This window comes from Phoxinus phoxinus (assembly GCF_949152265.1).
Source record: "Phoxinus phoxinus genome assembly, chromosome: 10".
NCBI classification, from domain to species: Eukaryota; Metazoa; Chordata; class Actinopteri; order Cypriniformes; family Leuciscidae; genus Phoxinus; species Phoxinus phoxinus.
Genome location: NC_136885.1, coordinates 19334273 through 19362165, shown reverse-complemented (window position 1 = coordinate 19362165; position 27893 = coordinate 19334273). Strand labels below are relative to the sequence as shown.

Genomic DNA, 27893 nt, shown 5'->3' with positions numbered 1-27893 from the left:
CTTCAAAAATCATGTTGATTTGCTGCATTTCTTTGAAACAGTTGTGCTGCTTAATATTTTTATAATACTTTTTTTTTTCTTGATTCTTTGAATAATATTAGTTGAAAATACAAATTTGAAATACAAATATTTTGTAACATTACACATTTCTTTAGTCACTTGATAAATGTAATGAATTTATGCTGAATACATTTCTTTAAAAAGATCTTATTGACCCCAAACTTTAAAGTAAAAACAGTCTGACCATGAGAAATGATACTACTCAGGAATCTGAAGAGGTTTGCACGTTTTTACTGCTGAACTGTAGATTGAACCATGACTAGCATTTTAATCTATTGTAACAAAACTTTCAAGTACATGGCAGAGAGAATAACAACGGATGTACAGTAAGTTAGTTAGTATTCCAGAGCCACTGTTTTCTCTGCAGGACCTTTTGTGTCTGCATCGATGGTGTGATCCACAGATATAAATATTTGTTGTCCTCTTCTGAAAGAAAGTTAGAAAACATTGATTAAAAAAAGAAGCACATCAGTCTCACACTTTTAATCCATAATAAGCAAATGTAGGTGCATTTAGAAAATAGATTCGATTTCATGCTGACTTTAAAATAAAAAGTACTGAGTGCACCTTTAATGTAAAGCGGCTCTATCAAATAAAATGTGAGGGGGTGTCATCATGGCACACCTTGAGGTCAAACACACCTGTATTAGAGAGTCTGAGGACTGTGGGTACAGTTTGTGTGAGAGACAGCATGGTATTGTACGCTGTGGAAATTGAACACATTTAAGAGAATATAAGATGTGCAGGGCCTGAGTCTGAATCACTGGACAGCAAACATATTCAGTGTTGCTGAACGTTAAAATCCGTATGCGTGACCCTACCTATGAAAAGTGCAGCGGTGGTGGCCAGTACAGCAAAAAGAGCAAATATCAAAATGAACAAAAGGCCAAAATTTGCTCCAAGGTGACCTGAACATACAAATAAAGAGCACTGTGGTTGTTAAAGAAACAAAGATGTCTGTTACACTACAGTTCAAAAGTTTGGGGCTGGCAAGATATTTTTAATACTTTTAAAAGTTTCTTGCTCACCAAGGCTGCATTTATTTATTTAAGAATACAGTAATATTTTGAAATATTATTGCAAATGCAAATAACAATTTTCTATTGTAATATATTTTAAAATAATTTATTATTGTGATGGCAAAGCTGAATTTTCAGCATCATTACTCCAGTCTTCATTGTCACATGATCCTTCAGAAATCATTCTAATATGCTGATTTGCTGCTCAAGAAACATTTCTTCTTATTATCAATGTTTCAAATAGTTAAACTACGTACAGGGGCATCACTATTTGCACTATTTTCAGGAATCCTTTGTAACATCACAAATGTATTTACGGTCACTTTTCAGTTTAATACATCTTGCTGAATGAAAGCATTAAATTCTTTCAAAAAACAAAAATCTTACTGACCCCAAACTGGTAGCGTATATGTAGGATATTGCGAGGAGTTTGTTTGTTGCTCTCTAACCTGACTCCTGGCTGTCCATCACTCTAGTCACCATCACGACGTGTGTTTGTGGAGAAAGGTCTGTATACAGGGTGATGATTGCAGTAGACGGTACCTGATCCAGGAAATGTGATGCTGAATAGACTCTAATGAGGAGGAGGGTGAGGTCTCCATCTGACCGGACCGGATCAGACAACACAATGTCTGCTGTGTCTGACTGAACCTAATTAGATAAGAGTGAAGAAATAAGAAACTGAAAAGTCGTTTAATTTTAAAAGCATTTTAAATACAATTTATTCAGTCAAGCAGTATAAGGATTTCTTCCATGATCCCTCTCATTCTCACCCTCAGTGCACTGAGCATGTCTGTGGTGCCAAACACTGTGATTTCAGCCACGGGCTGCTGGGAGGACAGTTTGATCTTGGTGACAGGACAATGGAACGCTGGCACATACTGGAGCCGAACGGAAGATTGAAAAGAAGGGGGTGAGTTAGGATGCGACGGCAGGGCAGCTGGGGCTGATTGAGTCTGCAGACACGCAGACAGATAGATGGAGACAGGCAGAGAGGACAGGAGATGGAGGATGGAGTCTGACTGGGGCTGCACAGAGATCCTGCAGCTGTACTGAGCTGAAACAGGACATGACAAGACAGGTCAACCATAAAGGCTTCATGGTTAAAAAATAATAATATATATACCGGTATATATATATATATTGAAGGATGCTTTAAACATGTTACCAAGTTTGAAAATGTGTTTATAATCCATTCTCATAGGACTAGGTTTATCAAGGATTTCTCAAATTGATACTTCAATTGTTTTTTTAATTATTAAAATACAGTTGGAATCTCTCAGACGCTTAACAGAAGGCTTTAAAAAAAAGCCAGCATCTTAAAGTTTTTTAGGTTTTGTAAAACGTATTTCACCTGTGTCTGTATTGTAGAAGGGTGTTGCGTGAAAGATATCCTGCAGTATTCTTATATCTAGGTAGGGGGTGCCAAAGTGTAAAGAGCACAGTAGCTCTGCCTCAGGATGTAGTTTCTCCTCTATGACCTCCCACTTGTCTAGATTGCATTGAGCTACCATGCGGAAAGAAAGAGAAAGAGTCAGTCAGACTCAGTCACAACCTCATATTCCATCTGCACAGACATTTATCCATGTCTCTGAAAGTGAAAATCCTGCCCGGATCCAACATCTAGGAATATCAAATAGAGTTGAGATAATGAAGATGCACAAGTAAAACTTCCCACCCACCACTTGTTTTAATTGTACTTATTAAACCGTTAGAGATAATCACCACTGAGAATCATTTCTAGTCTAAGGATTAAGTGTTTAAAGGCGATTAAATGGGATATGTGGATCCTCCAGGCGGAAATGAATATTTGGATTATAATCCCTTTATTTCTTTAATCTCTTTAACGGTCTAAATATCCCTCATTATTCTTTAATAATCTTTACGTAATTGGATTAATGGCATGTCAGACGTTTTGTGTACACTGGCCTTCCTGAATCTCAAGTGGAGGTGAAAGGAGGTACCTATGTTGGCAGCAGAGGTGTTAAGATCCACTCGGACTGTGTATTCTGAAGCTTCGGGCCAGTTGGTGAGGAGCCTATCAGCAGGAAGAATGATCACAGGAATAGACGCAGACTCCACTGTTACCTGCATGACACCACAAGAGTCTTTGAAATCAAAACATCCACAATGGGTCTGTTCCAAAAATTAATGAGCCACATCCTAACAGAGATGGAACCACACAAGTGTTTGATTTGGACATTTTTTTTTTACTCAAAGGGCTTCCATTGTCAACTAGCTTCGCTGTATATTAAGGTAAGGGGGAACAGAGCTATTATGTCACAAAATATGAGGACACTTATGTAATACCACAGAGGCACTGATTACCTCTCTGAAGGTTTGCTGCCCACCCTCTAGCCTGTAGTAAACCACTACTGTCCCAGAGTTCTTTGCAAATGCCACTCCAGTCTCAGAGTTAATTTGAAGGATCTGACTTGATGACACATTCCATCTCCCTTGCCGACCTTGAAGAGGAAAAAACAAATGCAGAAACGATCTATACTCTAATGCTCAAAGTATACTTCAGTTTTTATGCGTACACAAGGGTGTGCGTACAGCATGCATGACATACACACAGCCAGACTTTTCTAACCATGCATACCATTAGTTTGTCTAATTAGTTTGACTTGGATGTGGACTTTAAACATAACTTTAATCATAAAATGAACACAAACAACAAAGCGAAACAAGCGGCTGACTGCGGCGTATAAATATAATCAAAACAGCAATGAGAAAGGCTCTCGGCCACGCCCTGTTTCATACCACAGTAACATTATTAAAACTTTAATACATTAGTTCATCCATGAACATGGTCCCATTGGATAGCTTTCCATTGGCTGTGGAGTTAAAGATGACAACTCCCATGATTCCATCGCTCATTCACGGCATCATCAAGCTAAGCTTTTGTTATTGTTTTGAAAAAGTGACCTCTAGCGGCGAAACTTACATACTGTGCTTTTAAGCGCATGTTTTTGCACACATCATGAGTATACTTTGAAAGGCTACACGCTCAGCCGTATGCATAGTGTTCACATCAAAAATGGAGTATACTTTGGACTTTATGAAGGGTTTGTTTACAAAAACTAAAAGCAGTGCTCTGCTTGCAAGTAACCTACTGATTTACCCTGCTGGTCTGTAATGGGAGAGCTGAAACAGAAGATATCCCCAGGGCGCAGGAATCCTGGGGGCTCTGAGATAGCAGGCACCACAAACAGAGAGGTGTAATCGCTCAGAAATGGCTTTATAGGGTCTCCCTGCACCCTCAAAACAGTTAGACCGGATGACACCGTCTGAACCAAAAACGACTGATTGTCTTTGTCAACTATCAGTTGCACCAGGTCATCTCTGAGACAGAAAAAAAAAGATTAGACCACTACTGCGAGTACATGGAGTCACATAAACCATGTATATCTGTGTAATTACCTGTTAGTGGTGACCAGTGTTTGCATATTATGGGAGTGGAATTGTTGTCCCATGTTGTCATAATATAGAGCTTTGATATGGATGCTCCAGCCCAGAGGGTAGGCAGGAAGGGCTCTCTCATCATCACTGTTCACGGATGACACAGTCAAAGCACGTACAAACCACACCGTTGACACCTAAGGAAGGAAAAAGGTTGACATGAGGATCTAACATGAGGGTTGCCTACGGTAATTATCATGATGAACACTCACCTTCACACTGATCAACAGTGTTTGGTTGATACCACAAATATCCACGGCAAAAACCTCCAAAAGAGCCACGCCTGTATCAGGTCCTGTTCTCAACACCCCTTGATCATCAACAGTAACAAGCCCTGCCCCTGAGACACACCGGCTAAAGGTGTAACGGACTGGACAGACGGAGTCTCTGAAAACACACGTTTTAAAACCTGTATGATGTTACCTAGTCACGCGTAACCAGTCCGTTGACTAAACAGCAAAATACCTGTGGTTGTTTCTGAGATTATATGAAACCAACCAGGATCTTCAGACAATTCTTCAGTAGGGGGGAAAATATGTAAATGTAATTTTGATCAGGCAATGATGTGGAACAGACTTCATGGAGTGGATGCTAAATAATTTTTTTCAAGCTGGGCAAAAAACAAATAAATATATCCAAATTTCTGACATGAAACAGGCATACAAACTCACTTATTGCTCTGCAGGGTGTACTGAGAAAGGGGAGACATGAGGATGGAACCTAGGCTTCCTGTTGTTAATTTCATCTCTTCAAACACCTGACAAAAGAGGGAGAACAAAAGAGAAGAGATACATAAAATAAAAAAAACAGCTTCTCGAATTCAAAATGTTGGGTGGGACTTGACATGTGCACAAATAAACCATTAATAACAAATGCTGCAACCTTCCATTGTTTATTTTGACTTCATGGTGACTTTAAATATTCTACTTCCATTAACTCATTCTTGAGTATTTTAAACATCCAGATGTTCTGTTTTGCTGAATAGCCCTGTTGAATCTGTTTGACTAAAATAATCTGTGATGAAATATGTATTCTGAGATTGTGTGGGTTACAGTACATTGTTATTATTATATTTTATTAAATATATATATAAAAACAAGCCTCAACGGTATGATTTTATATAGTACAGTAGCCTACATAACACTTTTATCTCAGAAGATCAAGGAAAATCTGCTTCCTCATGATGTGACTCCTACAAATGGCTTGTCATTGGTTGTTCTTTGTGCAGGATGTATTTACCAGTATCTGTATCTCGTCAGTGAGATGATCAGAGAATGAAGTGTTGCTGGTGTGTATTTCTTCCAGCTGCACATGCACTTTGAGGCTGGTCCTGCCTGGAGCTTCGGCTCTCACTAGCACAGAGTAACTGTGAGAGGGAGACGCACTAACGCCCACCTAAAACAGACAGCGTAATGAACAAACAAGCGTTCACACAAGTCAGTTTAAGCTGTGTGTGTGCATCTCACCTGTGCATGCCTGGGTTTGATCTCCAGCACACACGGTTTGCTCAGACTCCAGTGGAACCGGAAGCCAGACTCGACACTACCCAGAGAGAGAGGGTTCTGACCGCTGTCCCTCCCCATCACGTAAACTGGCATCTAAAAGGAAAGATTCATCCAAACCCCTCCTTATACATGCAGCAACAAAACACACCATAATAATGAGCATGAGAAGGACAAACCTCTGTTCCTACAGATAGAGAAACTAAAGGAGCCTGTATCCTCACTGCTGTCAGGTTAAACACCTCCACTTCATCCTGGTCACATCACATACAGTTGAATCACAATTATTAGGTTTATGCGAAAGCATTATATCTTTAAGGGTGTATTCACACTTAGTAGGTTTGGTTTGATTAACATGAACTCTGGCGCTAGAGACCCACCTTTTCTCTTGTGCATTTTGACTGACATATTAATAATGTCACACTGATCAAAGGCATCTAAATGAACCAAAACCAGCACAATGTCACAAGATGCGACACTTAAAAGGAGAGAATGCGCAAGCACACGGAAAATCGCAAACTCTTAATTTTGATTAAATAATTACTTCAAAACCACTAAAAAAAGTATGTTCTAGAGTTGGGGTACTCGAACTCGGACTCGGACTCGAGTCCGGTCTCGAGTCCAATTTTGAATGGACTCGGACTTGTCACGCACTCGAATGAATTTGTACTCGGACTTGACACGGACTCGGGACATTTTAGACTCGGATAAATGTCCGAGTCCAGTCGAGTCCGGGCACTGGATGACACAAAACGAAATTTTGTGAATTTTTTTTATTCAAAAACGAAACGAAACAACGTTGTTTCAGCGTTGAGCATTGTAGCCAATCACAGTTAAGTGCATAAACAGTGGCAAATCAGAGGCGTTTTAGAGTCCGCATGCGAATAATTCGCTCAAAATGTATGTTTAGAATCAGCACGAGCTTTATCCTTTCGCAAATCCCCTCATAAACAACAAAGTCTCTCTAGACGCAATATAAGATATTCACTGTGCAGTGCGGACAACTTCAGTCAGTGTTTATGACGAGAGTTTTAGGGAGAGTGCCGAACAAGGTAAGTGATGGCTTAAAGGGAGCTCTGTTGACAATCTAAATAGTTTTGTTTTTCATACTTCTAATCTAGAGGACCAGTGGTTACGTTCACACTGTAAATTATAAAGAGTGATAACTGCATTTAAATGCGGGATTGAATCCACTTAATTTTTGTCCTTTGAGTCATGAAATTGCGATGATTTGACACAGCAACATAAGAACGTGTTAACCATAGCAACATTTTGGCGTCTGATAATGTTATCATTTTTGTTGCATTTATACTTTAGTCATAAGTTTACATACTCCTTGCAGAATCTCCAAAATGTTATTTTTATATGTTTTTTAATAAGACGGATCATACACATTTTTTCTATTTAGTACTGCCCTGAAAAAGCTTTTTCACATAAAATACAAACACAAAATAAAGACAAATTACATAGGCTCGATTTTAATATTGTGTCATTACCTGAATGATCAACAACTTTTTTTTCTTTTCTTTTTTTTTAATGGTTGAGGAAAAATCACCCAGCTCCTGCACATTCTTTGCTTTTCCAGCATCTTCTGCATATTTGACTCCTTAATAAGAGGGACTATGATTGTAAGATCCATACTTTCACACTGGTGACAACTGAGGGACTCATACACAACTATTACAAACCCTGCAAACATTTAGTGATGCACAAGAAGGAAGCATCCGTTAAGAGCCAAGAGGTGTAAACTTTTAAACTGGATCATTGGTGTAAATTGGTCTTATTTGTTTAAAAATGCATTCATTAATTTAGTCCAACCCTTCAGAGGCTAAATAAGATATTAGCATGTAGGCCTACAACACAATAAGAAAAATGTAAACATCATCATCTTGCTCAAAAGTTTACCCCTGGCTCTTAATGCATCGTGTTGCATTATTAAGCATTACCTTGCAGATTCTAAAAGATGTACAATAGGTAAACGTATGACTGTAACTATACATTGCAATCATTTTGTAAGGTTTAAAATATTAATTTAAGAGCTCAGTGTTGAGACCTTTCGCCGGGATTTGATTGACAGGTGATCGGACCAATTATAATGCAGATACATGCCATTTTTGTTCGACAAACAAACCAAATCAGTTAGTAGATTAAAGGCAGTGGACTTGAACTTGAAAAATAGTGTGTATTGATTTCTTTTTTAGAAATTTGTGCTATAACTAGAAGAGATTATCAGTTCACGTGCTGCTTGAACTGAGGCCTACACATTAAAGCACCACAAAACAGTATTTATCGTTTGAATTTCATAAAAATTAAAAAAATTGAAAGCTGAGACTTTATTTCAAACCAAAAGTACCCTGCTCTGTCTGTTGGCACATTGTTAGTGTCCTCTTTGCTCCGACCGAGTGAGAGAGGAATGGCTTGTCGGACGTAGCAACAGTAACCAAGAGGGGCGGGTCTTTGTGAAAGGTCAATTTCAAATAATTTAAATCTTTGTGGACTCGGCCGGACTCGACTCGGACTCGGATGTTAAGGACTCGGACTCAAGTCCGACTCGACCCTCTTTGGACTCGGACTTGGACTTGTACTCGGTTGTTAAAGACTTGGACTCGACTCGGACTCGACAAAGGTGGACTCGGACCCAACACTAGTATGTTCTATTAGTATGAGTGTGTCATTGTCATGTGACCTACCGGCGTCAGTTGCGTAACTTCACTGCCATTCATAAATCCTCTTCCGTGGCCTAATGGACACTTCAGAATCTAGTAGTGGGTCATCCGGTACTTTTTGCCTACTCTTTCAAGAGAACTATAAATTTGGACAGACTTCTTTAGTCACATACAGTTTTACAAAGTGTTATTTTTAGTTTGTTTTGATTAAAGAACTGCATGCGATTAGATCCTGCCTTTATTTTTCGTTTTTATTTTAACCCATTGCTGACCCAAACATTGAGCTCATTCAGCCCAGCACACAGCATTGTTTTGTATATTCGGTAAGTTCTGACGCAAAGTATATATAATGAAAGCGTTTTTTAGTGTGTTAATTAGTCGTGCGGTGTTAAAAATCAGTGTAAACAACACTGAGCAAACCAGATCTAAATGTATCATTTTCTTTTTTGGCCCAGACAAAAAGAACCAAGAGAGAACCAAACGACAAGTGTGAACACACCCTTAGAAATGTGATTATGGTAAAATTTTAATACAATTTAAATAATAAATAAGACCCTGTAAGCGCATGATGTGTGTGTATGAGAACAGATGTTAGTGATGGTAGTGGTTACAGCATATAATTAAGCCGGAATGGGATGAAGGTTGGATTAGCTGCAGTAGGTAAGTAGTTAGGCCTATTAATTATTCATCCTGGGTCCCGTGGAAATGGAAAATTAAATCATGCATATATGTTTGCTCCTGAGTCACCTTTATAATTATGTGATTAAGGGGCATTTCAAACAGAACACTTTTTTGTGTTTAAAGGGATAGTTCACCCCAAAAATGAAAGTTCTGTCATTAATAACAAGCGAACATGCTTGAGCTTCTGTTTACCACAACTGATGAATGATGAATGTTTAAATGTGAATGAAATCCTATATTCGGTTACACTCTATTTCGATAGTCCACTTTAGACATTCTACTAACTATACGTAACTTTTCAACTACATATCAACTAACTCTCATTAGAGTATTAGTAGACTGTAGTAGAATTTTAGTAGACTGTTAGGTTAAGGTTAGGTGTTTGGGTTCAGGTTAGTAGAATGAGTTGACTTGTAATTGCCAAGTTACTTATAGTTAGCAGGATGTCTGTTGGGGGACCAACAAAATAAAGTGTTAGCAGATAGTCTACTAATACTCTAATGACAGTTAGTTGACATTTAGTTGCAAAGTTAATTATAGCTAGTAGAATGTCTAAAATGCATTTCGAAATAAAGTGTTAGCCTAAATTCAATCTGTTCATCATATAAAGCGATGGTGGCTCTTCAGAAATGTTTTACTAAACCGCTCAATTCATATGGATTAGTTCTAAGATCTATTTATGTACTTTTTGAAGCGTCAAAATGGTAGTTGCGTAGCTGCCAATGGAGGAACAGAAAGCTCTCAGATTACATCAAGAACGAAAGTCTTTTGGGTTTGAAAAGACATGAGGGTGAGTAATTAATGACAGATTTTTCATTTTTAGGTGAACTATCCCTTTAAACACAAAACACAGTATTGGAATGAGAAAAAAAGTATTGAGATGCAACAGTCAAACATGACTGTCTAGCACAAGTTTACATTGAAAAACTATGAAAAAGCAGCATAGTGAAATGCAAAAATGCAAGATGTGCAAAGTCGAGTCTAACTTTTTTTAACTTGTTCACAGCGGACTGCAAAAACGTGTTCTGTGTGAGCAGACCCTACAACTACTGCTACAGGTATGTGTTCGTCTGTGTAAATAATACTTTTTATGTATGGCCTCACATCGCAGGAAATCGATTACAAATCTATGTGCGTGCTACCTGTACAAATGTAAGCGGTGCTTCTGTATCTTGTGTCTGGAGAGCTCCTCTGAGTGTGACCACACCCACTGCCACGCCTCTGACCAGTCCTGTCTCTGTTACCACGGCAATAGAGCTGTCACTCACGGAGAACCTGACGCTGGACTGAGGATGAGGCCCTCCCTCCAATTTCACCTGAACATCAAATACATCTTTACACTCAAAAATGCATTTCTGAGAAAATTAACATATGGTTTGATGCATTCTGTCACACCCACCTGTCGCACACTTCCAACTGCCAGAGCGAGTTTACTGGGCTGCAGACTGAATGGAGGGTAAACTTGCATATTCTTGTGGGAGGAGCTTATAACACGCCCATGACCGTCCACTGCTGAGAGGTGGAGACTGACCACACCCACTGCCAGGCCTGTCACATGGAACCCCACGCTGTACTCGTCCACTGGCCCCGCCTCCCTGTAAGCATACAGTAAAATACAATTCAAAAGCCATCTGTTTTAACTATAATTTCTATGTGAAATAACTAATGACAGAAATAAAAAATGTATATATTCAAATAATTTGACAATAAAATGGAAATACCCCACCCCATGTGTATACGATTTATTTGTCATTCACACTGAAACTTTACAATAAATATTACTCCTATAGCAGTTATATGCATTTCTTTAAATTTCATACCATTCGACATTCTGTTTACTACTTCAGTTTAGATTCAGTAATGCATCATTAATTCAATTCTAAGCCACTTGCCTCACTCCTTACAATTTTTACAGCACCTCACCTCCAGCATATCTATTAATTTCTATTATGTATTAGATATTACATACTCTTTATTAAGAAGTCATAGGACAGAATTTAGAGCTTGAACCCTTCCATTATGGACAGCAAACATTTATCTCATGCAAATGTATGTAAATGTAAACTAGTGAAATAGGACTGATACAAAACACATGGTCTGGACTCACTCCACAGAAATTATTGATGAAGAAGGGATAAGCATGAGGTTCATGAGCAACAGGAAATGATGAAGAAACGGTTGATTCTTTGAATCCAGAACACGCACTCGTACTACAGCAGAATGTCTGACCTCAATCTAAAAACCATCAACATAGGAGACAAAGATTCAGTGAACATGAGATGATAAAAATGTAATACAGTGTAGTAAAATGCCTAAAAGTAATGCAAGAGATAAGGAGCGTCTGTCTCTGTTATACAATATTAATGAAGTCAATTTGGAAATCTGTGATGTCAGAGACAAGAATGGAGGCCACAGCAGGATCAGAGGTCAGACAGAGGTCATGAGCCAAAATAGTCGAAGAACCAGACAGAAGTGGGGACACCTGGGATAGAAAGATTATAAGTGAACTAGTTATTTATATTGCAAAATATTTACAAGAAATATTTGAACCGGCAAAGACTATTCTCCCACCTGTATTACATTGGTGTCCATCATGTGGTTAATGCTGGCCAATTGGTTGTCTTGTAGATGGATATGAAAGTGACCTGAACCATAGATCAAGGTCAGATTTTCCTACAGAGATGAATGGATTGATTGAGGAGTCATTAAAATACAACAAAAAACAGGCCAGATGAGATATGATGGAGAGGGATGAATTTGCTCACTGTGACTTTTGGATGGTTGAATAAAGTGACAGAGTGTCTGGCCCACTGTACGTCATCTACCAAACGCAGATTCACACACTGAGATGCTGGAGCTGTCAACATCTTATACAGCGCACATAGATCAAGTGTTACTCAGGCATACAAACATAAATATGGACACATTACAGCACAGATATATATAAAAAACACAATAAACACACACACACACACCATTGGACATGTAAGAGTGACATTGACAGTCACGGTTCCTGTCTGTCTGTGGGACTGAAGAACCTGGCAGGCTGCAGAACAGGCGAGTTGATTAGATTAAGCTCAATAAGATTGTCCACAATAAGGAAAGAAAAATCATTTTTAAAAATCTAGTCTAAATCCTGTGTCTTGTGTCTAAATGTACTACTAATATGTTGGTTTCATATAGTATCAAACCTTTATAGCATTTTCGAGAAAAGTCTCACTTTAATTACTCTAAAAATGTTATGTGGTGTAACCAAGTAAAAATAAATCTTATTCATTGCTTTCAAACAAGTTACAACATAAATTTGAAAGTATATGAATCAATATATATATAATATTATTAATTATTAATTTATTTAGAAATAACATAATATAATAATATAACATAATAATAAACTGATATTGTTCCAACACTGCTTCACTGCTTGATTATAACGATTAAGTAATCTCATATATATATATATATGTATATATCTATATACTGTACAAAGTAAAGTGTTATTAATCAAATATTATGAACTATTGATTTATAAATAGCTAAATAACTAATAATATTTTACCAAAACTGCTTCACTGCTTTTTGATAATTTAATTTATAAATAGCATAATAATAATAAGTTAACTGCTTTTAAGAAATATTACAAAAAATATTATGCCAGAGAACTTAATAAAGCATAATTCCTTTAAAAAAATATGGCATCAGGACAGCTGTATCAGTCTGACATTTTTTTATTTAATTCAGAAATTAAAAACTTATAATAGAAGCGGTCTATTCATTTCATGCATGAATTGCATTCATCTATTTTTGAATAACTTAATAGATTCAGACAAACAAATGAGCGTCATTGATCAATTTACACAATATTGTAAAAACTAAAAAATGTCAAAATTATACAGTGCAAAGCAAAACACCATGTAGTTTGTAGCCTGTCTGAGTTGGTCTGTTAGCCGCTGTCATTGTGGACTGTCCCAGTGAGAGGAGACCAGGGTCAGAGGAGGTCCACCTCACCGAACAGGAAGTGAAATTATCAAACTGCACCCCCTTTTGGTCAAACACGGACAACTGCAATGTAGCATCCCTAGTGCTGGACACAGATAACTGTGAGAGAGAAAGAAAAGAATGACATGAAAGAATATGGTAATGTGATATTCAATTACATCAGAGTAATTCTGAGAGAATAAAGGAAGTCCAAACACTGAAAGAGATAAAGCGGGACCTCGTTAAATAAATAATGATAAAATCATGCTTAACCTATCTCACTATAGAAGGCACACAGGAAAAATATTTCAAATATAGCAGAAAAGCAATAAACTATTGATTTGGTGCTCTATAATCATGAGAAAGAAACTGTGAACCTAGTTAATGTGTGAATGAATCTTTGAACAAAGGTGGCAGAGATATCAGTCACAAGAATGTGCAGTAATAGTCCCTTTTTTGCCATCCGTCAGTTCATGACCAAAGGGTCACATTATTTATTTTATGTAAGATTTATGTAAGACCTTTTTTTTATTCAGCAAGGATGCATTAAATTGATATAACGTGACAGTAAAGGCATTTATAATGTTACAAATGTTACTCTATTCATCAAATAATCCTGAAAAAAATTATCATGTTTTTTTTTTAACTATTAAGCAGAACAACTGTTTTCAACATTGATAACAATAAGAAATATTTCTTGAGCACCAAATCATCATGTTAATGATTTCTGAAGTAATGAAGTCAAAGTTGCCATCACAGGAATACATTACATTTATTTGAAAATATATTGAAATATAAAACAGGCATTATAAACAGTAATGATATTTCATTACTATGATATAATACAGTTTTTTACTGTATTTTTGATCAAATAAATTCAGCATTGGTGAGCACAAAATCTTATCGACCCACAAACTTTTGAACAGTACAATATGTGTATATAATGAAGAATATGTGAATACTCTTTTCTTTGCCAACTTGTCAGTTAGTCCTTAACATATCATTACCATTTTGGTGTCTGCACTGCACACACTTACACTAATCATGGTTTGTAGAAATGTGTGTAAATAAGTGAGCATGCAATCACTGGCATTCTGCCGGCTTGTAATTATTCTTTCCATTTTGTGTGTGTGTGTGTGTGTGTGTGTGTGTGTGTGTGTGTGTGTGTGTGTGTGTGTGTGTGTGTATTTCACTTTGACTAATGATATGCTTCATTAAATTGGTAAATCTAATGCAATTTCTGCCTCTCTCAGTGTGCTGTGACCAAAAAAGGAACATTTATGACCAAAAATCTAAGTTTTCTTCATCACTCATGGGTGCCCTTCGGTTTCAATTAGAGGTATGATGTGATGTTTCATTCTCAGAAATGGTTTTAGTATATTACTGAGGGTATATTGATTGCGAGGGTTTGACATTGATCAAAGACTTGGTTTCTAGAACATCTATGTCAGGAGAGGAAAAGCCCTCACGCAACCTACACACACACATTGAGGGCCCATGCATGCGGTTACTATGGAAACTGCCATAACACTTCACCCTGCATATCTCACATAATTGCATGGCAAATGAGAGCAGTGAAAAGAGGGAAGGAGAGAGACGGAGTTCTGGTGTGGGTGTAGGGGTGAAACAGAAAGAAAGAGAAACACCTGCAGGGTGAGAAAAAGAAAAAAATGAAAAGAAAAAAGAGAGGTCTGGGCAGGTGGAGGGAAAAGAGGAAAATGAGTGATTCATAAAAGAGTTTGTAAGAGGACATAACAGCAGGAAAGGGCAAAACGAGAAAGAGAGAGGATAAAGTGGGCATTACTCACCAGTCCACAGGGGTACTGAGGGTGAGTGCAGGAATAGTGATGGGAGAATAGAGGGATGGATGAATGTGAGGACGGGGAGGAGGTGGTTGACGAGAGAAGAGAGAGAGAGAGACTAGCGGGGATGCCACACGCCACATGAACTCTGCTCTCCTCGACTACGGGAATCTCGTTGAACGGTCCTGGAGTATTACCACATCTGAAGACCAACCACTGCACACATAAACACACACACACACAAGTAAAAAAGCGCTTCACCCACTCAATGCATAAAGGGCTTATGCAGCAGAGAAATGTCAAATTTAGAATGAATTCTTTAATACGAAGAATACTATCTCAATTGTTTTTTGTTTGTTTTTGGCATACAAACCCACACAATATCTCACAATATGAGAGATATTTAATGTTTTTAAAATTCTCTTATGCATTTATTTGATCAAAAATACAGTAAAAATAGTAATATTTAAAAATATTATAACAATCTTATTACATGTTAAAATGTAATTTATTCCTGTGATGGCAGAGCATCATTAATCCAGTGTTCAGTGTCACATGCTCCTTCAAAAATGATATGCTGATTTGCTGCTTAAGAAACATATTATTATCAATGTAAAACCAGTATTTAGTGTACATATGCAGTACATATGAGTGATACTTTGCAGTTAAAGACATTTCCCAACCTGTTTTCCCACGGAGGTGCACATGACCTGATACGCATGTCGAGGTGTCCTTGCTTGGGTCGGACTCAGTGCCTCCACGGTAACACTCCCTATTGGAAGCACCTCGATGTCACTATAAAAACGGAAGGGGGCCGGAGGCCAGGGCTGAGGCCCCCCCTCGAATATAACCACAAGAGATGAGCCCACCGAGAGAAGAACCTCAGACGCAAGCGACTGAGCGGAAGAAGGAGAGAACAATGTCACTGAGAGGTTAAGTGGAGTCAAAAGCTCATGATAATGTCCTTGTTAAAACTCTTGTTGTCTTTCATTAGTGTATGACTGACAAAAGCAAAAGCACTGATCCATCGCACTGTCCTGTTAAACTCTCATGAGTGTACCAGAGAGCTCCACTGCTCTCAATGTCCCTGACATGCTACAGAGTCATACATCAGTGATCAGGAGCACATTAATCTTCTGCTACATCCAAACAGTTCATTATCTTAATAAATAGCCACCATAGGGCTGATAAATCACCCTTTATACAGACATGACACTTACCACAAATCATACAAGCACACACACACACACACACACACACACACACACACACACACACACACACAGCATACTTTAAGAGGACTGTAGGCCACAAGTGTTGTCGTCTCACTGATGTTACATGCCTCTGTTACCACTGTGATGGTAACAACAGCATGTCCTTGTGAAAGAGCCTCCATTCGGACCCCTCCACAGAATTCAGCACCTGGAGACAAAGATCCTGGGAGAGAGAGAGAGAGAGAGGCAGAAATGTAGAAACAGACAGAAAATATTAATGTGGTGTTCTTGCTGGTTTAAATCAGGTAGATACATTAATAGGATAAGAAAAACCACAATAAATAATACATGTGAAAACAGGAAATACTTATTTTAAAATCAAAATAATTTTGGTTGGCTTTTTGAGATTGCATGTAACATCTCAGGGAGCTAAATTGAATCTGTCATGTTTCAAGTATTTAAGTATATCTAAATGTAGCCTTAAAAAATATCCCAGTTGTCAAATTGTTTTTGTTATATCAAAATTCTCTTAAAATATTTTTTTGAATGAAAATGGGGTACAACTGTGATGTTGGTAATTTTATCGGGTGTAACAAATACAGTCTCTGTTGTAAATATAAGCCAAAAATGTTATTCTAAGAATGTTCAAGTTCACAATCCAAGTGCTGGCTTCACGTGCCATGCCAGACAGCTGTGCGAGTTATCGGTACGTAAATCCTCTGTCAAACACAAACACACATACACTCCATCAACTTGATGTTTACGGGCTAATGTACTAACCGGATTACACAGAGAGAGCGCATATTGACTTTCCCAGTGCTTTAAATTAAACCAAGAGAAATGGACTAATTAATCCTATTTTAATTTGTGTGTGCAGTGGAGAGGAAATCCGAAATGGGGGGGTGTCTGTGTGTGTGTAAGAAGTGAGGGGGTCTCTGTGTGACTGGAAGTAGATGATCACTTATTCTTTATGTTCGATATGCCCAGAGGTATACAATTAGAGCAGGCGGGTGAATGAAAGGGCCATAAGAGTAAGAGAATATTGAAGAAATCAGTGGAGTGTGAATGGATGAACCATGTATAATTGTAGAGATGGAGATGCACCTGACATGTGTGTAAAGATGCCGGAAGGTTCAGTGTGAACGTGCAGAGAGAGTTGAGAGCAGTCTGTGACGGCCACAAGATTTCTGTCCTCCAGTTGAGATTCTCCACATTGAGGATTTTGTGTATCCGACAAGAAGTTTGCCTGAGAATTTGTCCTGGTGCTCCTGTGAGTGTTTGAATGTGTATCAAAGACATAAGGTGTCTGATAGCAGGTGTTTGGTGGGTCCTGAATCCCCCAAAGAGCAAAGGGAATATCTATCCTGTCCCCCACACGACAATCGCCCCTCTGAGAAATTAGCTGCAACCGGCCAGGCCTTACAACCATCACCTGTACACACACAATGAGAAACATCAGACACAGTTTTTTACATATATTGTTGTGTTAGTGTGTGCAAATTTTACCTTCCCAACTACTTTATGTAGGATGTTTTTTGAATCTGAAACCTGAATTTCCACCTGACCCCTCCTCTTTCCTGCCAGGACCACCCCTTCTACTGTAACTGTGGCAATTCCACTATCAGACACTTCCCAATTCACAGAGCCACTTCCTCCCTCCACCTGAAAACACACAGTCAGTTATGCAGATTCATTATGCTCCAACATATATAGATAACAATATTGATTTTAACGGCACCTGAATTTTGTGCTGATACAGCTGATTGTGGGGTTGCCACGGAAACACAATGACAGAGGGCTGCAGGGTAAGAGGGTTGTAGATTTCGACTTCCTGTCGCACTCTGATTGGTGGGATGACAGGCCACTCTTCACCATCCTGTTACATAAGACGGTTGTCCAAGTAAAATACAAAAATAAAATAAAAATAACAGTCCTCTAAAGGTGGGTAAAGTACTTTATGAAAGGCATATATTTTTCAGACAATATAATTTTTTTTATATTAAAATATGATAACATATTATTTTTACAGTATAAATGGGACTTTTCAGTTAACTGAACTGAACTATATACTGCATTTTAACCGGGAACACCTTCCCATAAATCCCGATGTACTTGGTACATCATAAGAAGGATGGCGTCTACGCTAATATAGTCTCTCGGTTTATCCCGAGGTTTACCGCAATCCGCCAGATCCAGGCCGTATCCGGATCTGATGAAGGACCTGCGCCTGGACACGCCTGAAGTGTCAACTAGTCTCTCCACTGTGAAGGCCTCCCTCCCTTCCCTTTTACCTCTTTACAGATAAAACGTTGTTGGGATAATTCCGGTTCACGTGGCTATGCGGAAGCGATAAAAAATTCTGTATTATACATATTTCAAGGCTTGTACCTTGGAACTTATTTCATGGTTTGCGTTCTCGAGACACCAGGCACTGTTTTGTGCAAATGAGCGGCCGGATCGCATTAAGGATTTTCTGTTAGAACGGTGTCTCTAAGTTAATAACTGATGATTGTTGCGAGGAAGTGAATCAATCAAAACTATAACTTTAGCTGGACAATAACTTTATTCTAGAGCTGCTGTAAAGCCAAAACTATCGCTGTTACTTTAATTTCCTATTATCACTGTAAAGCTGCTTTGAAACTATCTATATTGTTAAAAGCGCTATATAAATGAAGGTGACTTGACTCGACTTGACTTTTAGAAACACGGCCCCTTACAAAAGAACCATCATTGTGGGTCTGTGGCAAAAAAAAAACCTTGAAAACGCTTTGAATAACACACACAGTTATTTTAAATAACTACTTTTACAATAATATAACAGAACATGTCACAGACACAAACTCTAGGTAAATATCACGTAAAAAGAAGGCTGGGAAATCCCAACCTGATGTAGCCGATACTAACCAGCTCAATAGTCAGCCAAACCACACAGCAGCACCACAGCATTCGCGGTGGAGGTCTGACAGGAAAATGTACGGCTGCCTAAAGGATGATTTCCCTTGGAGGCAGTTTGGAAAGTTTTCCCTTCTTTTTTCCCCATTTAATCGAATGGATGATCCCTATAAGTTAGCGGGGATCGACAGGAAGTTGCAGAACGAAACTAATGAGCAATGTTTCCCCTGGCGCCCATTTTACAGAACCATAACGCCTGCATGCCGATCGGATAAAACTGCCCCCCTCTAAGACGCGTTTCATCTTCTGCCACCACAGTGCCTCCCGCAGATGGAACACGCTGTCTTTTCCTTTTTAAACAATGGGTTTCCCAACACACCCCATGCCTCTCTTTACACTTCACAGTGTGTGTGTCCTCGTTTCCTGCTCTCTGTCTTATCATACCCCCTCAGGTGGGGCTCCCCTCTAGATCTGCAAACAGCTTGTGCCATTTACTCAAATAAGACTGAACTGCACTTTTGTGAAATAACCCTTACTGAACTCCTCAAACTGAGCAATGAACTGAACAAAATCCCAGAAGTAGGATATTGACATACTGATAACATTGGTATTGTCTAATTAAACCCATGACAATACCCAACAGGGAACAAAGACCAGTCCAGCACAAAAATAATGATTCAAATAATTCAACCATTTTTCAGGGTTCTGGTAATGCAGTAAACATATTGATGTCTATGTGAAAGTATATAACCATCCATGTACACATTCAGGTTGCTCACCAATGACAAAAAGACAATTTGCTAAGATTTATCCTCCTTAGTTACAGTTGCTTGCTCAGAAAAGGTTTGCAGAACATCCCATTGGAGTGAACTGGACAAGTCTTGTATTCTGTATTGTAAAATTGTGTTTAAACCTACAACAAAACAAAGTAATTCTATAGACATACACTACAGTTTAAAAGTTTGAGGTCAAGTAAATGTATTTTTTTTATATACTACAGGGATGTTGAATGCTTGATTCTGATTAGTTGATGAACGTTCTAAAGTTTGCAATTGTTTTTCAGTAAACGCACAGCTGAAGTAGTTCCAGCACATTACTGCTCCATATCTTTTTATTATTTCAGTTATTTCAAATACTTATTGCCTACAAAAGCAAAAGACATTGACAAAGCAAATGAATATAACAAACAATAGGATGAAAATGAAAAAGTATTCCTGTTTGTACCACAAAACTACGTTTTTTTTGCCTATGAAAAGCACACACTTTTTTTCCGGCTCTGTCTCCCATACAAACGCACACACATACAATACAGACACACTCACACGGAAACATACACGTGCACAAAAACGTATTGTCAGCTCTGGCCCGTGACTTTACCAATACAATAGTTTCGGAACTGAAAAGCTACTGATATTTCTCAGTAGAGAGGTGGTAACATCGTTGAAGAAGGTAAACTTCGCTATTTAGTAGAGATGCTGCTCCCGATCACAACAGACTGTAAAAAAAATGTTTTTTGGATGCATGTAAAAATAGCATCCCTTTAAAATAGCACATTAGGAGCACTTTGACTTTATCAATAAGTGACCATCGCAAAAGGAAGGAAGGAAGAACAAGCGATTGCATTTTGAAGATTACAAAAACAAATGATTTCTTTCCTTGCAATAACGTGCACCGATCAATTGTCAAATCTTTGTATATATATATGTGTGTGTGAGTATGTTACCTCAGAGACGATGCTATAAAGTGAGGCCTGTATTAAAGTCTTTCCTTTCATGATGGTCTGCAGGAGATGGCAGGATGGATCAGACAAAGACTCGAGTGCCACTAACCCCTCAGTCTCCTCCACAACAATCACCACATTCTGCACAGGGTTAAAGTTCAGACGTTATGCTCCTGTCAAGAGATGCAGTGGAGCAAACAGTGCAGAAACTATGAAGCACAACCTGTGACAGGTGAACCACATGGCCCTCGCTGTCATGGATACGGACAGTCAAATAATACTGCCGCCCTGTCTCCAACACCCACCTGTCCTCTTCCTCCTCAACACTCAATGCTGCAACACACAGACAAATGCAAATAAACATAAACTCACATACAGGTGTGTAACTCTCATAATATGAGTAACTCACTCATATAGCTGGGCTTCACCACATATACAGAAGCGCGAGGTAGTTGGGACATTATTTCAGGGGGTAGATCTGAGTCACAATTGAGCTTGGAACCATAACAACACACTCATATGCCCTACAACATAATGTTTCAGTGAATAACACAGTTGTGTCGGATACTGTTGTGTTCAACTGATAGTGTCGCATGACCCGGCTTGAGGGCGGTGACTGTCGCTGTTTCCCGCTCAACACAGATGATGTCATGATGGTACATTCTGAATCCATCCACAGCCAGGCCGTATCCCTCTTCAGAGAGAGTGACCTCTACAAACAGACAGGACAGTGAGGAATTAGATGCAGGTGTAAAACATGTAACTCTTGACATATGCAATGATGTGTTCATGTGATGCAATATAATTATCTAGAAGTGTGAAGTCATGTGGTTAGGGTGTTAAAGTGCTAACATGCAGTTTAAATGCCATATTGGCGTAAGCATATAAAAGCCACTGGCATATTGGTAATCTCGGGTGTGTGTTTATGTGAAGAGGTGTTGAGGATACTTGTCAAATGAGATTCCTGCGTTCAGTTTGCTTTAGAGGAAAGCTCAACACAGTCCAGAGCTTAACCGCTTGAATAATAAACACCATGCATACATTTTTAACATTTCTCTGTCAATGACAAGGAGTTGAGTCCTGAACTCAAGTTTTACAAGCACAATATTGTATTGAATCAGTACAGTATGTCATGATAAAAAGACCACCATTGCTGGTTTTGGATGCTGATATGCTTGTGTCCCTATTGGAGGGAGATGGGTTGCTTTTTTATGACCAGCAATCAACGCCAATGCCCTTGGTCAATCAACATGGCTATGGTCCACCAGCTAAACCAGCACCAAAACAGCATAAACCAGATTTTATTTGTACCAGTCTCTCCTTCTTGCTCTGTTTTCCACAGACTGTATCTGACCGTGGACCCCTGTAGCAGGTATGTATCTCCAGCTGGACTCAGGTGTAGTCTGTCTATCACAAACAAAGTCACACTGGCTGCTTCTACATGCTGAACACACGCACGCACGCACGCACACACACACACACACACACGTTAGAAAATATTATCGTTATATTTGATTAGCCCATACATTACAAAACAATTTCTACATGTTTTGTTATTTAAATCTATGGATAATGTGTCTCTAGGGATGTAAAATATGTCAATAGTACCACATCTGGGTTTTTTTATGTATTATTTATCAGTATACATATTAATATACTGTTCAAAAGTTTGATGTCAGTAAGATCTTTGAAAGAAATCAGTCTTCAGCCTATTTCCAGACTAAAATGCATATTTGAGCTGTTTTAACTGAAAGCAACTTGCACTGATTTATCTGAAAATATGTCAGTGCCATTGTTTTGTCTCAAGATGCACACCAGTAATGTTTTTTTTCTAAAGCACATTTATAAAAGCTACTTAAATGTCTTAATTGAACTAAGGCCTAATCCTGGCTTAGTCTAAGCCCTGTCTGTGAAACCGGGCCATTATGTAGTGATCCCTAAATTAACTTTTTAAACATTGTATTTAAAACTATTAGTTTTATTTCTAGTATGCTTTATTTATTTATACATTTTTAGGGAATATCTCGAATTTTAATATTGGCCATTAAATGGTTACCAGCCATAACTTGAAAGTAATTATTGGCTTATGTGCATCTGCCATCATTTTTAAATCTACCTATAGTGTTATATGTGCTTTCATACCTTATGTTCAGAGTGTAGAAAAGACGCTGTTATAAGTGTTGATCCACTGTGAATCCCGTGCAGCAGGACACTCTCACCCCTCTGACCAACATCCTCTAGAGACAGGATATGAGGCGGGGGAACGTACCCTCCATCGTGATAACGCACAAACCTATGTTAATCACAGAAAACAAGACGTGCTTTATGCTGATGTATTTTCCCTATCTCTCCCCCGCTCTCTTCACTTTAAGATCCTTGTTCACCTCACTGCCTGTACTGAATCAGACTCCTTTGCCAGCCGCCAATTAAATTTCAAACCAGCCAGACAGCTAAAAGTATTTCCTGTGGATCAGGCCAAGAACAGAGCACAGTCATAACCTTCTCATTCTCAATGAAACGCATCTGCACAGTGTCCAAGGGAAATTTGTGAAATGAAAAGTACCTTCAGAGTCAAATGCCTGGACAGATAACTGCAGTGGGGGGTCGTCGGTAAAAAGCTGTCGAGCAGTCGTGACGATCTTAATCCTTTCGATCCGATCAATGATGACATCACAGCGCAAAATGTGACCTGTCACTAAAATGGGAATGGGTAAAATCACACTTTTAAACCCTTCATGTTCTGTTAAGGATCCTAACCATAAAAAAGTATAATTTTCAACTAAAATTACCCTTATGTTGTCCCAAACCTGTATGAATTTCTTTCTTCTTTGGAACATATACAGTAAGAGGATATTTTGAAGTTGATTATTTGATAAAAGTATAATTCATCGGAATTATCCGAAGTGCTGGGATACACTCACATGGCCAGTTTGGCATGTCCCATCCACCTCACATGCATGTCTTTGCACTGTTTGGGGGAAACCGGAGCACGCGGAGAAAACCCAAGCTGACACGGAGAGAACATGCAAACTCCACATGGAAAGGAGCAGGGACTCAAACCAGACAACGTCTTGCTGAGAGGCGACAGTGCTACCCACTGAGCCGTATAAAGAGACATTTTTTGTCCATAGAAAGTTCTGTCATGATGGTCATTTTTTAAATTTCAAATGTTGGTCATCATTTCCTGTAGCAGTTGCAGTGCGCTTTCAGAAACCCCCACCTTCCCCAGCTCCACCTGTTTAGATCTGCTATGGGTAATTCATGTACCGGTGTGTTGTTTTGTACCGCAGCAGCAGGATGTCTTAGGCTATGTTTACATGGAAACAATCTGAAGAGAAAACGCAAAAGTGCCGTTGCGTTATAACTTTTTATTCTGCTTTTAGACGAGCGTTATGAGAGGGAAATCTGTGTGCATATGGTGACGCAAAAGTGTGTGAAATTCGATGTAGTATGCACTCCAGGCGGCTAGGTGGCAATGTGAAGCACTGAAAGTGAAAGAGCCGCTGACACCATTTTTCATGTTTAACACGGTAAAGCTGCTGCTTTAACCCTCGGTGCTCTTCACGTGTTGAAATTTTTTTTGGTCGATGAAATTAATGCTATATTTTAGTTTGATAATGTTTTGTTATTTTCCTGTACTGGTGCATGCCTGTGACGTAAACGCGACGCCTTCACTGTCTAGCAGACTTTTGCGTTTTTACCCTTTAGACGGGAACGCGATGGTGGAGCGTTTTTAAAATTTCCACTCTGGAGGGTGGTTTCACTTTTTTTGCGTTTTTAAGCCCCAAAAACGCCGTCGCCGTGTAAACGAAAGGCACATCCGATCAAATATTTTTACGTTTTCACCCGCGAGCGTTCTCGTGTAAACAGGGCCTTACTTGCTCACAGCAGCGTTTTGAGTATGTATTGGCAGTAGCAAGTCCTGTACTTGCTCTGAAGCAGAAAAAAAGCAGCAACAACACCAGTGTACCAGATCTCTCCCACCAAGTCCAAACATATCAACATTGTCATATCCGAGTTGTCATGACAGAAATACAATGGAAGTCAATGGGAACCAAAACTGTTTGGTTACCAACATTGTTCAAAAATATTTTATATTTCACAGAAGAAACGAAATCTTACAGGTTTGGAACAACATGAGGGTGAATTAATCATGACAGAATTTTCATTTTTAGGTGGACTATCCTTTTAATAGATTGAGAACAACTGTAATGAGATTTAAATGGTGTGCACTGCATTTTAATTCAAGCAGTCAGTGAGCCAAAGAGTGAGCAGGCTGACTGCATTCAGTATTTATTTGTCAATTAAAATGACGGTTAATTTCATGTGGAAAATGGCTTCATTATTCATAAATTGCTCATGAAAAAATAACATATACTGCTATAATGGCTCTGTATGTCCTTCTGTAAAAAGAAAGTGCATGTCTATTTATTACTGTCTCCTCCTCTCGCTCACCAGGGTCTTGTGCTTGGACCACAGTACGGATAGGGACAGCCTGGGGCGAGGACAGAGCTGACACCAAGCACTGCTGACTGCAGGAAGAGAGGGGCAGCGGAGCCGGAGGGCTGAGCGCAGAGAGAGGATACACCCTGACAGTCTCAGGCTTAGAGGACACCCTAAAGTCAGACAGACAGCAATAGAGTTAGACACATGACTGCAAGTAAAGCACGCTATTGCCGATATTATTAGTTTCATACTTACTTTGCTGCAAATAATTCAGGCAAAATGAGGCTACAAAACTGTATTAAGGAATTATTTTGGATCAGGAAAATATAATCATAATTACTTAAATTATATATAAAAACAAGACTAGTGTTTGTGATGTTAACTCACAGCAGGTGCAACATGGAAAATGCCTTCCTGATGAAGAATGACTTTGATAATTACACAACAGGTAGGGTCAGTCAGTTATTTTAAATTGTACAAATATTTATTGTACAATATTCCTATTTTCACTGTATTTATGATTAAATAAAGGCAGCCTTGGTGAGCATAAGAGACTTCTTTGAAAAAATATTTTAAAATCAACCCGATTACAAGCTTTTGAATGGTATAGCCTAGTGTACATAATGTAATGTCATAATTTTGATACATTGAAGAGGAAATTAAAAAGTACATATGTGTTAAGAACATTGTAGTGATCATTCCTCATTTCTCATGTAAATCATATAATTTCACATAAAAAACAGGTAAAGTTGTGGGACGTTTCGTCTCATGTCTAATAAGTGAGGCAATCAAATTCCAGACTAACTCCAGTTATTTTGATGTGTCGTCGTGTATACACATTATAATTGCAAATTGCACGCTAAATTGTCTTTATCAGACTATTTATCTTTATCCTTCCCATTTATAAATGGAAAGGTCTGAGTGAACCATTATCGGTCTTTGTCAGACACGTGGGTTTGTTGTGTGTGACGTCACCGCGCCGCCATTTTTGAGGTATCGCTACTGACTGTGAGCATTGAAGAGATTACAATAGTAGAGAAAACAAGTAAATAACTCGCAAAACTGGAGAAGCACAAGAAAACTAAGAAAAGGTCGTACCGCAATAAACTCGATAAATATGGCAGGTACCGTTATTTGGAGAAATTGTCATCCATTCAGAACATAGATCCATATATGAGCTAACTGCAGTGAGTTGGAGTTCTGATCGCGAATTGTTTTCCTCATCCTCATACTTGGACATTGTCAACTATCTTGTTTATGGTATAAGCGCATATTCCAGTGAACAATTTAAAAACTATAAATCTCTTAAAGCCCACGGACATTTCATAAACGGCTGTGTACAGGATTTATTTACATTCCCACCGAAGGACACAGTAGTAATAGCAAAGATAGGTTTGCTGTATTGATGATGATGATAATGTCATGTTAAGGATGTTTTAGTTTGAAAAAAGAATGAAAAACACAATTCTCCAACATCAGAATACACCAGCATCGATACCTTACAAATGGCGGTTACGCCCATAATGCACTTCGTGTATCGCGAGTGTGACGTCACCTGACAAAGACCGATTGTGGTCCCTCAGTCAATTACTCTCTCTTTCCCCTTTTCTCCCTCAATCTATTCGGGCTTTCACACTATTATCACACCAAAACAGCACATTACTCTAACCAATTTTAAGTTTTTAACATTCTTCTAGCATTTGCAAACATTGTTAGGCCAATTCTTCAGGAAATGCATATTGCTTTGCAGGGCAGTAAAGGGGCAAACCAAACTTCACCATGGAGATGATGTCATAACAAGATTGTTTGAATTTTGTTATTCAGCAAGGAGAAACGAACTTATGAATTAATTACTTTTCAGACATGACAGCTCGTAATGAGACAGAATGGCATGTTAAGCTGGGTATGCTCCACAGCCCCTGTCACTCACCATTTGTAGCATCCTCTCTGTGCTGTCAGTGTGATGTTCACAGGCACATGAACGCTGAGAGGTAACAGCAGCTTGGGAACGTTCAGTTTAGTCGACTTACTGAGTGCAATCAATGAGCTCATTAGCAGAATCACCCAAACTGCTCTCTCCATCATAGGCATGTTGAAATTGCAGCTCTCAAAACCAACTACAATACACAACTGAATACTGCTGGAGGCTAAACAATTATTTTGACATCATTTTCAAAGCAAGACACGAGCAGAAACCGCAAACTAGTTAATCTCATTTGTAAGAGCTACATTTAGGGTTATTATGCTAGGCACTGGTAAACGACAGTTACAATGACGCTTGTTGATGTTGATTTTTGAAATTATAGGCTCTTTGATTGTACCGGTAATCATCGTGTTCTGTTTTTACATGACCCTCAGAACGATTTGTAACCTGTCTGCGCTGTTTTCAAAGTAACGTTAGGCTACAGGTTTTTTTTTTTTTAAGTTATGAAGTTTATAAAACCGAGAAGG

The 27893-nt window shown here is 38.7% G+C and overlaps 1 protein-coding gene across 4 annotated transcripts; it reads right to left on the bottom strand.

Moving 5' to 3' along the window:
• Positions 1-130: 130 nt before the first annotated feature.
• LOC307006308 (nuclear pore membrane glycoprotein 210) lies at positions 131-27893 on the bottom strand. Of its 4 annotated transcripts, none has more exons than XM_079627155.1 (39): positions 27373-27893; positions 25452-25612; positions 23560-23691; positions 23381-23459; positions 23139-23289; positions 22308-22440; positions 21565-21708; positions 21406-21474; positions 21220-21329; positions 21000-21137; positions 18123-18260; positions 17891-18046; positions 17489-17816; positions 16462-16607; positions 15854-16066; positions 15177-15386; positions 13302-13488; positions 12366-12436; positions 12156-12257; positions 11962-12063; positions 11747-11872; positions 11498-11625; positions 10790-10985; positions 10533-10706; positions 6223-6297; positions 6008-6139; positions 5781-5936; positions 5213-5298; positions 4754-4928; positions 4503-4678; positions 4204-4424; positions 3408-3544; positions 3044-3167; positions 2434-2586; positions 1853-2136; positions 1529-1730; positions 882-968; positions 702-764; positions 131-483 (listed from the first exon to the last, which is right to left on the bottom strand). In XM_079627155.1, the coding sequence occupies exons 1-39, from the start codon at positions 27531-27533 to the stop codon at positions 392-394; spliced, it is 5718 nt and encodes a 1905-aa protein (XP_079483281.1). In that variant the 5' UTR covers positions 27534-27893; the 3' UTR covers positions 131-391. The 4 variants fall into 4 exon arrangements, 2 of the variants coding, with proteins under 2 accessions (XP_079483281.1, XP_079483280.1); XM_079627154.1 differs by having other exon boundaries at positions 132-486; XR_013799437.1 differs by having other exon boundaries at positions 413-483; positions 1623-1730.